This window comes from Zosterops lateralis, assembly GCF_965231275.1.
Source record: "Zosterops lateralis genome assembly, chromosome: 2".
In the NCBI taxonomy this organism is placed as follows: Eukaryota; Metazoa; Chordata; class Aves; order Passeriformes; family Zosteropidae; genus Zosterops; species Zosterops lateralis.
In genome coordinates, this window is record NC_139763.1 from 58,252,034 (window position 1) to 58,267,103 (window position 15,070).

Sequence of the window (15,070 nt, forward strand, 5' to 3'; positions counted from 1 at the left end):
AGACTGCTGAGACTCAGAGTAATTATGTTTCTTTTTTAATAGAAATAGCCACAGGTAGTAACAAATTGGGTTTTGAGATGGGGAACTGGGCATGCATTCTAACCCAAATTACTATGTAATTGTCTTTATTATAAAACACTATCAAAAACCTAAAACTTAAATCGGAACAAAAACTTTCCCTTAAAAAAGTCTTCTCCTCCCATGGCTATTTGGCATGTGTGCCTATTTCTTCGTCCACAGGTATCAGCAAGACCAGTACGACTGCAAGCAAGTTATCTAAATATTTTTGCCACTGCTAACAAAAGTTCCTGAAGCTTACATTTGTTTAATAGAAACAGCTTCCTATTGCTTTATGAGCAGATAAAAATCTGGAAATCCAGATACTCATTCCTAAGCTTCCTAAATTGCCAGTATCAGGGAATGAAAGAAAGACTATCTGTGGTCTACACATGTATTAAATGAACTGAAGTTAAAGTTCTCTTCAAAATTCTGGAAGGCTGTTTGAAATAAATGAGCCCAGGAAAGTACTTAAAATTAGTTGTATCATCATGTTTGAAGGAATTATTATTTTGTTACATCACATCGTTGCAATAATGACAGGTATACTTTTGGGAAAGATCACGTATATGGTGGCCAATGAATAAATAACAAAATAAATTGACACACTTGTTTCTTGCCCCTTGCAATACTATTGCCTGTTACACTTGAATAGAAGCTACATGTGGTTTAATTAGATAAAATACATGTACAGATTGAAACAAAATGACAACTTATATTGAAATAAATAACAGACAACATCTTGTTTTTACCTCCTTTTCACCCAACAGCCACAAAGTTGACTGATATACTTCTTGCCTTGGAGCCATGAGATGCAAATTATTGTGTGTTTTTTAATAATTAATGAAGTTCATGGAATCAGTTAAGTGCTGTTTCTTTTCACATGTTGCATGAATTATACTTCCTTTTAATCATCACTCTCAATCCTGAACTTTGATAGCAGGATTTCATCATGAAGTGGAAAATGAGGTCCTTCCTTACCAATATTCTTACCTCAGGAAAAAAAAAGACAACATCATTTGTCTCTAAACTTGATGCTTTCTAGTTTGCAGCAAAAGGTTCAGGTTGACAGCATCTTCCAAAATGCTGCTACACAGCTCTGTACAGATCATACACAATATAAAAAAGAAAAAATTAGATGCACATTTCTTATTAATAATGCCTTTTATCCATCTAGATGGTTCTTTTGATTCCATTCTGCTCTCTTTTCTGTGTATATCCACATATGCATGCGTACACAGAGTTACATTATCTGGCCCATAGCCTAGAAATAGAATAGTTTCTAAGGCTTCGTGGTTGTCATTTTAAAAAGGCTTTTAATTTCATTATTTCCCAAGCACTCTAAATTCCACTATATTCTTATTGTCATTTGATCCACTGAAACGATGAAGAGATCACAAAAAGAACACACATGGTACTTTACAGCTGTGGTTGGATAATCTGGCTCATGATCATCAAAGCAGGATTGTTTTTATGATCTTCAAATCTGCATATCAAATTACTCAAGTCTCTGCAAGAAAGCAAGACATCAGGACTATCTCAACACAATATGAGAAAATGTAGTTGGAGGCTAAGTGAAATTAACAGCTTTTGCAGCTTTGCAGTGTTCTTAAAGCAAAGGAGAGAAGCAACAGGGAGCAGTCCAGGTAACACAGACTAGCAGATTCTGGGATGAATTCTGCACATGCTTAGGGACATCAGCAACCCCACACTTGTAAATGACCTATTTAATTTTATGGTTCTATTGACCTAAATTAAAATGATCACTGATTAAGTGTTTTAAGGATCCTGCCCTGAAAGAAATAATAATTTAATTATACATATATATGTATATTTCCACAGGTCTCAATATTACTTATGCACTGACTAAGACGTGCTTTTTTCTAGATTTACACAAAAAGAGCATTTTTTACTCTGCTGGTAGTCACTCAAGTATTGAATCTGTGGTACATCATTAAAACAATGTTCTTTTCTTTGTTACTTTGAAATTTTTATAGAATTAAAATATTTTCATTAAGAATTAATGAACATTTGTTTAGCCCACTTCAGCTTACCTTTTTTTTTTTAATACAGATTCGTAGCTAAACAATCATAAGTGGTTGCTTAGCAATCAGCAGAGAGCGAGACAGAAATATAGTAAGAAACTGACTGACATGTTCTGTGTCTGAATCATGGTATTCACTAAAAACAACAGAATAACACAAAGAGAAGTTTAAAACAAAATTCTCTTAATAAAAGAATACAAAAATCTGTCTTTAGGAACAAATTATGCATTTAAAAGCTACAAATTGTTGTTCACATGTCTGTCGCTATAAAAAAATCCAGTAGCTATTATTAAAAATACATTAAAATCCTTCAAATGTTCATGAAACCATTATTTACCTTTTGTTTTAATTCAATTGTCAACTGTGCTTCCAATGATTTTAAAAACAGTATATATCTACAAAGCAAGCAAGAGTTTACAGCTTTGAAGACTTGAAATTGATTTTTAATGCACCAGCTTTCAAACACTACAAAGGCTGCTCTCTGCTGATAAAGACAGTAAACAAGAAATCGTCCTTTAAATGTTCCCTTTAATGTTTTTCTTTAATTAAAAATCAATCAAAAAACATTGCCACATAAAAAAATTAAAATTAAGACATTAAAAAATGCTTTATGTTTCTGGCACACAACACAGTCAAACCAGAATGAAAACTTATGATGTTACTTTTGTTTACTTGTGTTAGTTTAGACTTTTTTTGCACTGTAAACATTGCTAATCAAAATAATAATAGCATGTAAAATTAGTTTATCACTTAGCTCTTTTTATGGAGAGAAAGTGTTAAAAATATGATGAAATTAAACTAGAAATTATAAAAGTACTAAAGTAAAATACTTTTAAAATACTTTAAGATTATTTTAATATATTCCTATCCTCTAATCAGACTGGAGCTTATTTATGTAGATTAGCTACATCTAGAGTCTCATTTATCTAACCTGTATTTATTCTTTGATCACAAAGCTTGTTAACTTAAATGGCCTTTTATTGTTATTATTCGTTTTCCCATAATTATGCAGTTTAACTGCCTGATTTTTTTTTGTTTTAATAAATATATGCTCATGCACCAATCACATTCAACAGTATTATGCTGGATGCTCAATGAACTGTAAGAGCCATTTCAATATAATAAAACTGCCTGGAAGTGTTCCAGGGCAAGGGCTGGAAATACAAGTAATCACAGTGTCACTAGAACTAGCCCAGGCACTACACACATGTGGTGCCCAGATCAGGAGATGGTCTGAACCCCTCTCTGGAAACGACTCTGCAAGTCTATCACTGCAAGAACCGACAATGCATCGATTAGAGGTCTCACCCACACAGCTGAAATTATGCATTTGCATCTCATGACAAGACTTTTCCTTTCCCCTTTGGAGTTCTTTGGCAGGCCACAGAGACTGTAACACAAAAACACTCAGCAGGGAAGAGGATGAGATTAGGAACTTTTTTTGTTATGGGTTAAAATATTTTATGAACATGAGAAACTCTGGTCTGATACATATGCCACAAAGCCAGTAGAAAGGCCCATGGCTAAAATAAAATATCTTAATTTGAAGGACTTAACAGGCCTAGACTGCTTATACCTTATTATACTGAAAATAGACCAGTATGGGACTGATTGTCTTGAGGATTGGAAAAGGAGACATTCCCTCAGTGAACCAAAGTGAGATACAAATTGATCTTCATGCTGTTACCCTGTACAAATAGCACTAATATTTGGCTGAAACTATGCAGTTTTGTCTTTATAGGTAGAGGGACTCCTCAGTTTTGAGGACAAAAAAAAAAGAGATCTCATGTCAAGAAGCGATGAATTGTTCTGTTATCCTTTCTGTGCAGGTAATACCACTACCTATGTGGAAGCAAACGAGCAGGAGAAAGAGATGGTTCTTGTGTGACCTTATTAAGAAGGAAATGTATCAGCAGCCTTTGGGATTTACCCAGAAAATATATTACTGCTCAAGAAGGTTATTTAAAGCACTGTCTAATATCCTAATTAACAGGGACATTCATAAGAATTTGCTTGTTCTTGGATGTAGTAGTTAAGTATTTTATCTAAAATACTTAATTTATTTTTTTTCTTTCTTATAGGATTTCCAGTAATTAATCCAGAACATTCTTCTGTTTAAAAAAAAAAAAAAAAAAAAAAAAAAAAAAAAAGTCTACAGCAGACTGAAAAACAAAGGTTGCATTATGACAAATAGATTAGTAGGGCTTAGAATGCACCCTGGCTAAGAATTATGGCAGCTGCACATTACTCTGTTTCATCTCGTCAACAAAACCAGTGACTTGTTAATATCCTTGATCATCCCCTTAAAAACTTAACAAATAAAACACTTAAACTCAAGGAACCTTTTTCCCTAGTCATTTCGCCACTCTCTTCCTAGTACCTTTTTTCTATTTCTTTTCTTTTTCCTCTTTTTTCTATTAAGGCAAGAGCCTGCAGTCCCCTGAGAGTTTTACTTGTTTCCTGTATTTTTGAACCCTTTAGCATTAATTTTACCACTTCTCTTACAGCTGAAGTAGCCATACAATTGAAAGCATAAAGCTTTCAGGCTATCTGCTGCAAAAATTTGTCCCAACTGCTCTACACTGACCTTTTGGCATCAGAGGATTGCTTCTATATTTTACAGATAAAAACAGAGCTGTATTTCTGCTCTGATCAACAAATCCTTGTTTAAGTTCTCATCACTGAATTTTTTAGCTATAGGAAAACATTAATACTAGTGTCAAAATGTCTTTTTCTTCATACATGCAGGTACTGCCATGGCTTGAAGAAGTATCTGAAGAATTCTGCCATGCAACACATATGTTTTCTTCAGAAGAAAAATAAGCCAAATCAAAAAACAACTCACATACATCCATTTTTTGTATGCAGAGTAAGTGCCTTGCATGGCAAAACCTAAAACTAATTTAACTTGACATTTTTAACTTTTCTAGAAACAACGAAAGAAAGAAAAATTAGCCATGATATTTAGAAACATATATATAAATATGGTAGGTTAATGCTTCCTGGGGAGGAAGGTAGTGAAGAGAAAGAAAAAAATGCTGGGGAAGAAAGACAAAAACCCCTCTCTTTTATATATATATATATATATATATATATATATATATATATATGTATATATATATAAAATCCCAGCTGGTTTGCATCCAGATGTTGTGACTTATGAGGAATTATGCTGGGTTGACCATCGGACTTCATCAACCTAAAAGTACCGCCCAACCTAAACCATTCTGTGATTCTGTGTTACAATTCACATCATAGTTGGAAAAACATCTAAATTCCACTTTCCTTAATTGTTTGTATAGATGCTGTAAGAAAAAAAAAAATCACAAAAACCTCAAACTTCAAAATTAAGGGCCCAATCACACTACTCGTAGCTACATTCCATAGAGGTCTTAGTCACAATTCACTCTTGAACAACTAAAATAATTTACGAAGTCAAATTTATGCTATTGATTGAATTATGAGTAAGAACAGGCCTTTTCATCAACATGAGGAAGGTTAATAGAAACTCGAGAAAATATGTTGTTAAAGATAACTCTTCAAATGATTGATCAGTCATTGAAATTGTACTGGTAATCACAAATTTGCAGGTATCTTTCCATCTAAGTTTAGGTAGAGAACACAAAGATGTAGAAAGCTCAGACAACTTTAAGAGCAGTTGAGAGCTGTGACAGTCAACCTTGCATAATTTATTTAACGTCTTTTATAAAACAGTAAGTTCTGCAGAGATATTATTATTCTTAATGTTTTGTTAACAAGAATTTCTGTTCTGAAAAGACCGTTTCATAATATGTATATCCCACTTTAGACTCCTAAATTGCTTTCTCTCTATTTTTTTAATTGTTCTTTATTACAGCTCTTAATTTTGGAAAGTTCTTCAGATTTCAAATGGAAATGTATATCAAGAATGATTCTTTTAAAATAATAGTGCTATAAATATCATCAGCAGGGAACTCAAGATCAAGATCAGATCAGATGCAACACAAAAAAAAGGAGTTTGATTCTGCTTCCTCTGTCTCTTTCAGTGCAGAGTGGTGTGTTGCCAGATCTTGTCCTGAAATGTGTGTGTTTTGTGTCACTATACTATGCAGTGCATCTTGACAAAAAAAATTAAATAAAACTTCATGGAAGCATAGGAAAGGTTTTGTCCTGAAATTCTTGCATAGTCAACTCTAGGATGGACTTCATCCAGTGAATGAAACTAAAGCTGCAGAACATTGTAACACACAACAGACTGTACACAAAACTCCAGACTGTATTTGCACAATGCAAGCATTCAGAGAAGTTATTTTGCAAGACATCTAGCCTTGAAAACACTGTTAAAGCTACAGTAATAATACCTAGGCAGGTAGTTTAAGAGTTGCATCTCACCACTTAGTGTCTTTAGATAACAGCCCTAGAATATGCATCTATGAATCTTTAGAATATACAGAGTACAGATCTGCAAATTGCAAATGTTTAGAACTGCTCTAGTATCCTCTTGATGCAAAATGTTACCTTGTACTAGTTCTAGTAAGAACAGAGAATAACACTCCTCCATTGAGGTAGGAGATATTAAATATATATATATACACTTCTGTTTTCAAATAGGAATTTAAATCACTGAGGATGAGTGCAACTTCTGTGATGAAAGCTGCTTCTCCTTATACGCAGCAGCTGCAGATTTCTTTTTATAATCTTGAAATTTCTGAGCAGAAGTTTCTCAAAGTATGAAATAACATATTTAAAGACAGAGCAGCAGCATTAATATGGTTCATGGGGTGGGTTTTTTTAATTCCCTTGAAGACTCTACCTTCTTAGGTACTACTACACACCTGGCGATGAAGCTGCACTGGGACTCGACATTAATCTATCGACACATCATAAACATCAGGTGTCTGAAGTATTAAGAATGATCTGCACTTTATCTTGGAATGCTGTGGGAGTGCCTGGTACAGCAGATACAGCAATTCCCAGCTTGAGAGCTTCTTTCAGAACAGTCATTCATTTTTAGATGTTGTTTAACAAAAGCTGTGACCACCTCTTTTTTTATTCACACCCACCTTATTCCTGATACATTTGTAAAACTCCCCAATTATAATTATTGCACCACAAGTACAGCAATAAATAATCTCTAGGATGATTAACACTACTTGCATATTGCAGATGGTTTTCTACACTACTGATACATCATTTTGAGGAACCTACTTCTGGAACCTACTTATGTAAAGAAACTATTTGTTTTCCTTTATCCATCCACTCTTACCTATTGGAAATCTGCAAGAAGTAGTTATGACTTATACACAGGAAATCTGACTAACTCAGAATTTTGGTAGGAGAGATACACATGTGTACATTTGTACTTTTTTTTTTCCTTTTTTCTGATGTCTGGACTTCAAAATAAAACAAAATTCTGTTTCTCTTAGTCAGGTGAGTAGGTCACCAGAATGAGATGAACCAAATTTTCCCAGTAATCTTTAGGGGCTAGAGAGAACAGAAATCTTTTTTCAGCCATGTCAGTTTCCATTTTCTCCTGCTTTCCTTCTCTCCAATAAAAAATAATAGTTTGGATCTTAAGTGATTCAAAGGTCACATGGAATTTTGACCCTAGCAATGACAATTGTACAGCACTGCCCTATATTTAAATATTTTTAACATATTTTTGTTTGAAAGCACTATTTCCAAAGTATCTTTAGAAAATGACTGCTGAAGTTAAGAACAATGAAACATGCTGAAGTGTAGATGTGTAACTTCCCAGTGTGTTACTAAACACTGTTCTTAATACACATCAATCTCAGGTGCACATCAAATCACAAATGGTCAGTTTTCAGAGGGCCTAAGAACCTGCAAGACTCTTGCACCTGAATGTGTAAGCTGAATAAAAGCTGAATGTGTACAGCATCCTCATCTGTCAATCCAACATTTCATACATATATGTCTGTAAGCACATTTAAATTATTTAATTTTTATGGTACTGAAGAAGTTCATTGATTCATATAAAAGTAACAAGTGCAACTGTGGTACATAGGTGGATGCCACAAAGTAGTTAGCAAATACACAAGCTGTCAGATTGTGTGATTAGTGTGTAACAGAAGTCACTTAAAGAGAGGCAAGACTATATCACTCTTACCCATATCAGGAAGTATTTCATTCAACTGCTGGTCCTTTTGAGTCAGTCTGAAACCCCTAGCCACTAAGTAACACTTTACTCCACAGGTATATGTTGATGTAAATTGGGCTACCTGTAGAGTAAAATACTATTCATGAGAAATAAGAGAACCATAAGGCCCATTGGCTTCACTAGGTCTTACTAGTAAGCAAAAGGAAAAAAAAATGCACTCCTAATAAGAGTGAGAAAATTTGGATCTCACTGAGAAAGAAATTATTTATTTGCTATTAAATATTTATAGAATCAATAGGATGTACTAAGTAATAATATAATATTTAGCATGTATATACATATCCATAGATATATAATAAATAAATATATATATATATATATATATAAAGTTTTAAAGAGAATTATGCCATTAAAGAGTTGCCAAGAAAATGATAATGAAGAAATGCAGTTCCATTGTATGAATTACATAGTGTGGGATTATCATATTTCAAAAACATATCTTTAAAAACTAATGGGAGCATTTGTTAGAGAACCCTTACACAATTGTTTACCTTCCCCTTACTGAGGTGCTGAAGAAAACTGCTTTACTGGATTGATTCACTAAGAGAGATGATAAGACAGCTGGATTTTGTTTCTTCTTCTTCTTTAATTTTTTTTTCCATTGCCTACACCTTTGATTCCTACCTGGGTAATTCACATATGCAGACACGGGTTTCTTGGAGTGATTAAAGATATAGTAGATCCAGAGAGAGGGCTGATCCTTTACTATTTCTCCTTATGTCTGCAGTTTAAATTTTACATGAGGCAGAAGCACAGGACCAGACATAAAGTAGTGCCTACATTCTAAATGCAAATTTTATATAAAATTTACTCCAGGGATGTGGAGATGGAGAATACAAAATGTATTTTAGTAATGCAAAAGTACAGTGAAGAGGATCAATTTTCCCCTCTAGCTACTTTAAATCTGAGCCTTTTTTAAATAGAAACCAACTACAGTCTTTCTTACCGTGTCTGTTTTGCCAATACAGCTACAAAATATAGTATCAATAAGTATGTTTGAACAAGTTGTACTCTAGGTAAAACTGAATGTTTTCTAATCTACTGAGTGGACCATACAAACCTCCAAAGCAGTCTGTGTAGATAATGAAGGAAAACAAGACCACCATTAGATATACCAGTATATGTTGTGAGGAGTTTCAGTTAACATTTTCCATAGTTGTCATAATGAAAACTCTTATAGAAACCACAACACACTTTTTAAGGGAGGAAATTCCTCTTTTAGCTTTATATAGATTTCAGGGAAAAAAAAATCATGATTGATTTTATACAGTGAACACTGTAAAAAAGAAGGAGTCATATTTTCCATAGGGATTTTACACTACAATTGAAACTTTACTATTCAGTAGCATCAATACATTAATTAATTGCTTTATAGAGACATTACATGGTGGTAGGAAAGTATAATTTTCTGTCTTTTAGTAACTATTACACTTGTCAGTAGGAAAAAAATATGGAGTAGGGTTTTTTTAACTTTCTGACAACTCCATTTTACAGTAAAAAAAAAGTTGACATTACTTAAACAAGTGTCATGGAAGGTTATTTGTTTTTTAAAGCATGAATAATAAATCAAATTATCTCTGGTTGTGCCCTAACCTAAACTCTTTCCTAAAGTGTCACTTTTTGTTAAAATCAATTTCAGATTTTAAGTATTGCTCCACTCACCTAATTGATAGCAACACAAATTCATGATAGGCATAAAATGAAATTGTTTCTGTGACACAACTCAATAGTCGCTTGAGGATTAGCTTACAGTGACCTTGTACAGGCAGCCTTTTTTTTTTTTTTTTTTTTCTTTTGTTGTTCTTTCTTTTTTTCTCAGTTATAAATGTTCCATTTCCAGGTCATCGGTTACTTGAATTTTGGTTCTTTAAACTGCCAATTACTTTTGGCCATTTCTATTCAGTTTAAAATATTAGATACAGCTGGCAAGTAGAACATTTGGTGTTCACAGATCACAGGGCATGGTAACTCCAAGGTATTATGAATCTTCTTTAGGTACATCAAGTGACTAAGGTGCAACTTCTTTCCCACTAGCTGCATACACGAAATGAGTCTGTGTCACTTCTGATACACTCAGCTCATTCCCCTATGACTCAGAACAGCATATCAGGAGAACCACAGGATAAAACAGATATGACATTTCAAATGTATTTAATAGTCATTATCCAGAGCCTGCTTTCAATCCGAATGTTAAAAATCGCTTTGGAACATACCTGTAGTGTTTGAACATTAAGCTGCATTAATCATGAAGTAATACTTTAAATTAAATCAACTGGAGCCAATTTCTGCCCTCACCTTCACTCTGCAAGTTCACTGCTCTGAAATAAATCTTCTGAGTCTGGACTTCAATCTATCTGCTAAAAATTAAGTTCTTCTTTGATTAGCACCCTATATCCAATAGTCCAAATTCTGCCATTTCTCACATTCACAAAAGTCAGTAGAGGACAGTGCAGATATAATTGGCAGTAGAATGCAGCCCAGCTATGATTTCTAAATGAGCTTTGGTAGAAGACAGAGTGTGTAAGTCTTTTATTATAAAGCAATCATCAATGTTGACTCAGGCTACTGGAAATCTGACTAGTTGTTTTGCTGGTTTATGACAGGATGTGAGTTTGGTTAACATTTGGAGGTAAGAGGGAATCACCACATACATTTTCTTTCTATTTGACTAAGCAGAATTTTCAGCACTGAAAATTTAGTTGTTTATGGGGAGAGGAGGAGGCAATGGGGCCCCAATGATACTGTCAAAAAAATGTATTTATGGATATATACTCTGAAGAAGGAAATTAAAAAATTTAAGACATGTTTCCTGGAATGATAGATCATATTTATATACAAGATTGGAGGGCTATAATACACTGCTGCAATAGATGTCCTCAGTGTGCAGTTTCTTCCCTGTCCTGTTAGTTACTGCAGGTGGTATGCCCACTTTAGAAATGCCCTCCCTCTTCTCCACCCCAAACCAAAGAGAAGTGAAACCTGTGGAAGTGCCCACCTCTGTCTGACAGTCTCCTGGGAAAATAGCCCAGCGTGCCTCAAATGGACCAAGTGACCGCCCACACTCTCATATGCACCTCTTTGGCACTGCCATAACTGTTCGTGTTTCACTGGGCATTTTCTTTTGAATCACATGGGAAACATCAATGTGACAGCAGAACCAGACCCATCAGACGTGGTCTGGTTCAACTTTCATTAAGTCCACCTCTCTTTAGTGACTTGTGTTGGTCCCTTCAGTGGTGCCTTACAGCAGATTGCACTGCAGACAAAAGGGAAAGTTAAACCAGTGTCTAAAGTGAGGTCCAGGGTATTCTAAAAGTCTCCTACCTGAATTATGGACATCCGGCTCGGGGGAGCCTCGCTGGCGTTTGTCCCTTGCCCTGTGAAGCTGGTGTGGCAGCCCACATGTCCCTGGGGTACAGTCAGGTTGTTGGAGGCGGGCTTCAGGTACATCACCTCAGACCTGGGAGAGCTGAGGGGCAGGCGGGTCTGGTAATCAAAGTACATGGGTGAGGTGGCCAGGGATGGGCTGCTCACCACGTTCATGACATTGAGGGGACCCCGGCTGTCCTCGCCCTCACTGGGCACCAGCATAATGTCATTCTTGCTGATCTTCTTCTTCTTGCCCTTGCCCCCTCCACTGCCACTGCCTCCTCCTCCCCCGCCACTGCCTCCCCCTCCTCCCAGCTGAGGGTGGCTATACTCGGCAATGCGACAATTATAGGTGCGTATCTCCTTGTTCTCTCGTTTGCACTTCACAGCAATAGTTATCATGGCAGCCAGCAAGATGATGGAGACAGTGCTCAGCGTCACAATCAGCGGCAGCGACAAGTCCCAGTGTGGCCGCCGATGCTGCTCGCCGTTCACCTGCGGCTCGCCAGCCTCAGGCAGGGGCCCTGCCAAGGCCCTGACTATGAGCTTGGCCACAGCAGAGAGGCTGGGCTTGCCATGGTCACTGACTTTTACCACCAGTTCAGCCACAGGGCTGAGTTCCTCCCAGTAGGGGTGCAAGGTGCGTATCTCACCGCTAGTGGGGTCCATCTCAAAGAGGTGCTCCTCATTGCCTTCCACAATCTCATACGTGAGGCGCCCGCTCTCCCCAAAGTCACTGTCCAGGGCGCGGACGGTGCCCACGGGGTAGCCCACCCCAGCATTACGTGGCACCTGCAGCTCAGCAGTGTCATTGATAAGGGCAGGCAGGACGATGAGGGGCGCGTTATCGTTGACGTCGAGCACAGTGACACGCACCGTGGCATTGCTTTCACGGTGGGGTGAACCCGAGTCTTTGGCCAGCACACGGAACTCAAAGTGCTTTGTCTGCTCATAATTGAAGCTCCTCAGGGCATAAATAGCACCATTTGTGGGGTTGACAGAGACATAGGTGTAGATGGAGACATCTCCCACATGCCCAGGCAGAATGGAGTAAGACACCGTCCCATTTTGGCCCAAGTCAGGATCCTGGGCCAAGACTGAGCCCAGGTACTCTCCAGGGATGTTGTTCTCAGGCACCTGTAACACATAAAGATTCTTGCTGAAGCGGGGTGGGTTGTCGTTCTCGTCAAGGATCCGGACAGAAAACGACTTGGTAGAATTAAGCGGGGGATTGCCCCCATCACGTGCCACAATGGTCACATTGTACTCATCCTGTGTCTCACGGTCCAGGGGTCGGTCAGTGACCACGGTGTAGAAGTTGTCATAGTTCTCCTCCAGGGTGAAAGGAACGGCACCAGGCCCACCGCCACTGCCCAGCACCCGGCACTGCAGCTGCCCATTCTTGCCCGAGTCACGGTCGGTGACACGCACCAGGGCAATGACGGTGCCTGGCGGGGCAGCCTCACTCAAAGCTCCCTGGCGAACGGAGACAAAGCCAATGGTGGGAGCATTGTCATTGCGGTCGATGAGGCGGACAGTGACCTTGCAGTGAGCAGGGATGGGATTGGGCCCCAGGTCCCGAGCTTGGACATCAATCTCAATGAGGCCGCTCTCCTCATAGTCCAGGTTGCCCTTGACACGGATGAGGCCACTCTGCGGGTCAATGCTAAACAGGTCACGGACACGCTCAGGTGCGTAGCCGCTGAAGGAGTAAAGCACCTCTCCATTGGTACCCTCATCGGCATCAGTGGCATTGAGGTCGATGACTGCCGTGCCTAGTGGTGCATTCTCTGGCAGCTCTACCACATAGGAGGCTGCCTCAAAGATGGGGCTGTTGTCGTTGGAGTCAATGAGGCGCACATTGATCTGCACTGTGCCTGAGCGTGGTGGGTCACCGCCATCCAATGCCGTCAGCACCAGGGTGTGGTGACTCTGCTCCTCACGGTCTAATGGCTTCTGGATGACCAGCTCCGGAAACTTTGTGCCATCACCACGGGACTTCACATCAAGGGAGAAGAGGCCGTAGTCATCACGAGTGAGCAGGTAGGTGCGCAGACCATTGTCCCCAGCGTCTGGGTCATGGGCGCTGGTGAGGGGGAAGCGGGTGCCTGGCGCAGCATTTTCGGAGATGTCCATGTCCACTTGGTCAGAGGGGAACGATGGCGCGTTGTCGTTCAGGTCCTGAATCTCCACTTTGATCATGCAGATCTCCTGGTCATTGGCAAACACCTCGAGGGACAGCTGGCACTTGGCGCTGCGCCGGCACAGCGCCTCACGGTCAATGCGCTGCTTGGTGTAGAGCAGCCCGCTCTCCCCGTCCACGTCCAGGAGGTGCGGGGCTGAATTCTCCAGCACCCGAAAGGTGGACTTGGGGCCGCGGCCGCCGCCGGGGCCGCCACCGGGAACGCCACGCTCCGGGGGCAGCATCCCGCCTCCCGCCGCGCCCGCCGCCAGCCGCGCATCGCGCCCGATGTTCCCGATGACCGTGCCCGCTCCCTGCTCCTCCGGCACCGAGTAATTCAGGTTCTTCAGGGACAGGGCGGGAGCCCAGCAGAAGAAGAAGCAACAAATGGAAAGGTACATCCCCGAACAGGGGTGGGGGTGGCAGGAGCAGCAGCGACGACCAGGGTTGTCCCCGTCTTCTTTGCCTCCTGCGTCGGGGTTGTTCTTCCTCCTCTCACGGCTCTTTTTCCCTTCCTTTTTGGTTTTGATTTTTTTTTTTTTTTCCCCTTCTCTTTCCCCACCCCTATATTTCAAGTTCCTGAACCTGTTGCTCTAAAACATCTGCAGAGACACAGGATGAGAGGCAGCAAATAGACCATGTAGCTCAGAGGGAGGGAGCAATCGGGGCGGGGGGGTCAGGGGGAGGGGAGGGAGCAGCCTTTCAGCAAGAGCTCGCCGTGCTTGCAGTCCCCTCGCAGTTACTCCGTCTGTCCAACTTCGGCAGTGGGAGGGTTTCAAAAATCAGAAAATTTGCAAAAGATCTTCTCCTCCGGGCAGGCAACGTGTTCCCGATCCTTGAATCCCCGCAGACGTACAAAGAATAATAAAAAATAATAATAATAATAAAAAACCGGCGGCAGTGGTTGTTTTTCTAAAAACGATCAGAAATATTTTTAAATAAGTGTATTCATATATACATAAGAAAAGGGGGTGGTCACAGGTCTATAGCAGAGGTTAAAAATCTTATTTGCTAGTCATCGCTTGTGATGCGACTGATGGAGTGGAGGGGTAGGAGAGAGACAGAAGGGAAAAAAAAAAAGTCTCGGCTTGTTGTTGAAGCCCTCTTCGTGTGCAGTGAGCGGCAGTGAAATGTCTGATTGCACCGCGGGGTTGTTGGTTTTCAGGGAGTGTTTTGCTGCATTTAGAGATCTAATCTTGCATTGCTTGCGGCGGAGAGCTGCATCTCGCTGCCGTCGGTATTTCCCCCCTCTCTGTC

The 15,070-nt window shown here is 39.4% G+C and overlaps 1 protein-coding gene across 2 annotated transcripts in view; it reads right to left on the reverse strand.

Moving 5' to 3' along the window:
* The window catches only part of PCDH17 (protocadherin 17), an 83,908-nt gene extending 69,135 nt beyond the window's left edge, over positions 1-14,773 (reverse strand). For both annotated transcript variants that reach the window (XM_083855559.1, XM_083855558.1), the window contains exon 1: positions 11,587-14,773. In XM_083855559.1, the coding sequence (XP_083711685.1) occupies positions 11,587-14,214 (2,628 nt within the window). In that variant the 5' untranslated portion in view covers positions 14,215-14,773. The remainder of the gene's footprint in view (positions 1-11,586) is intronic.
* Between the last annotated feature and the right edge of the window lie 297 nt (positions 14,774-15,070).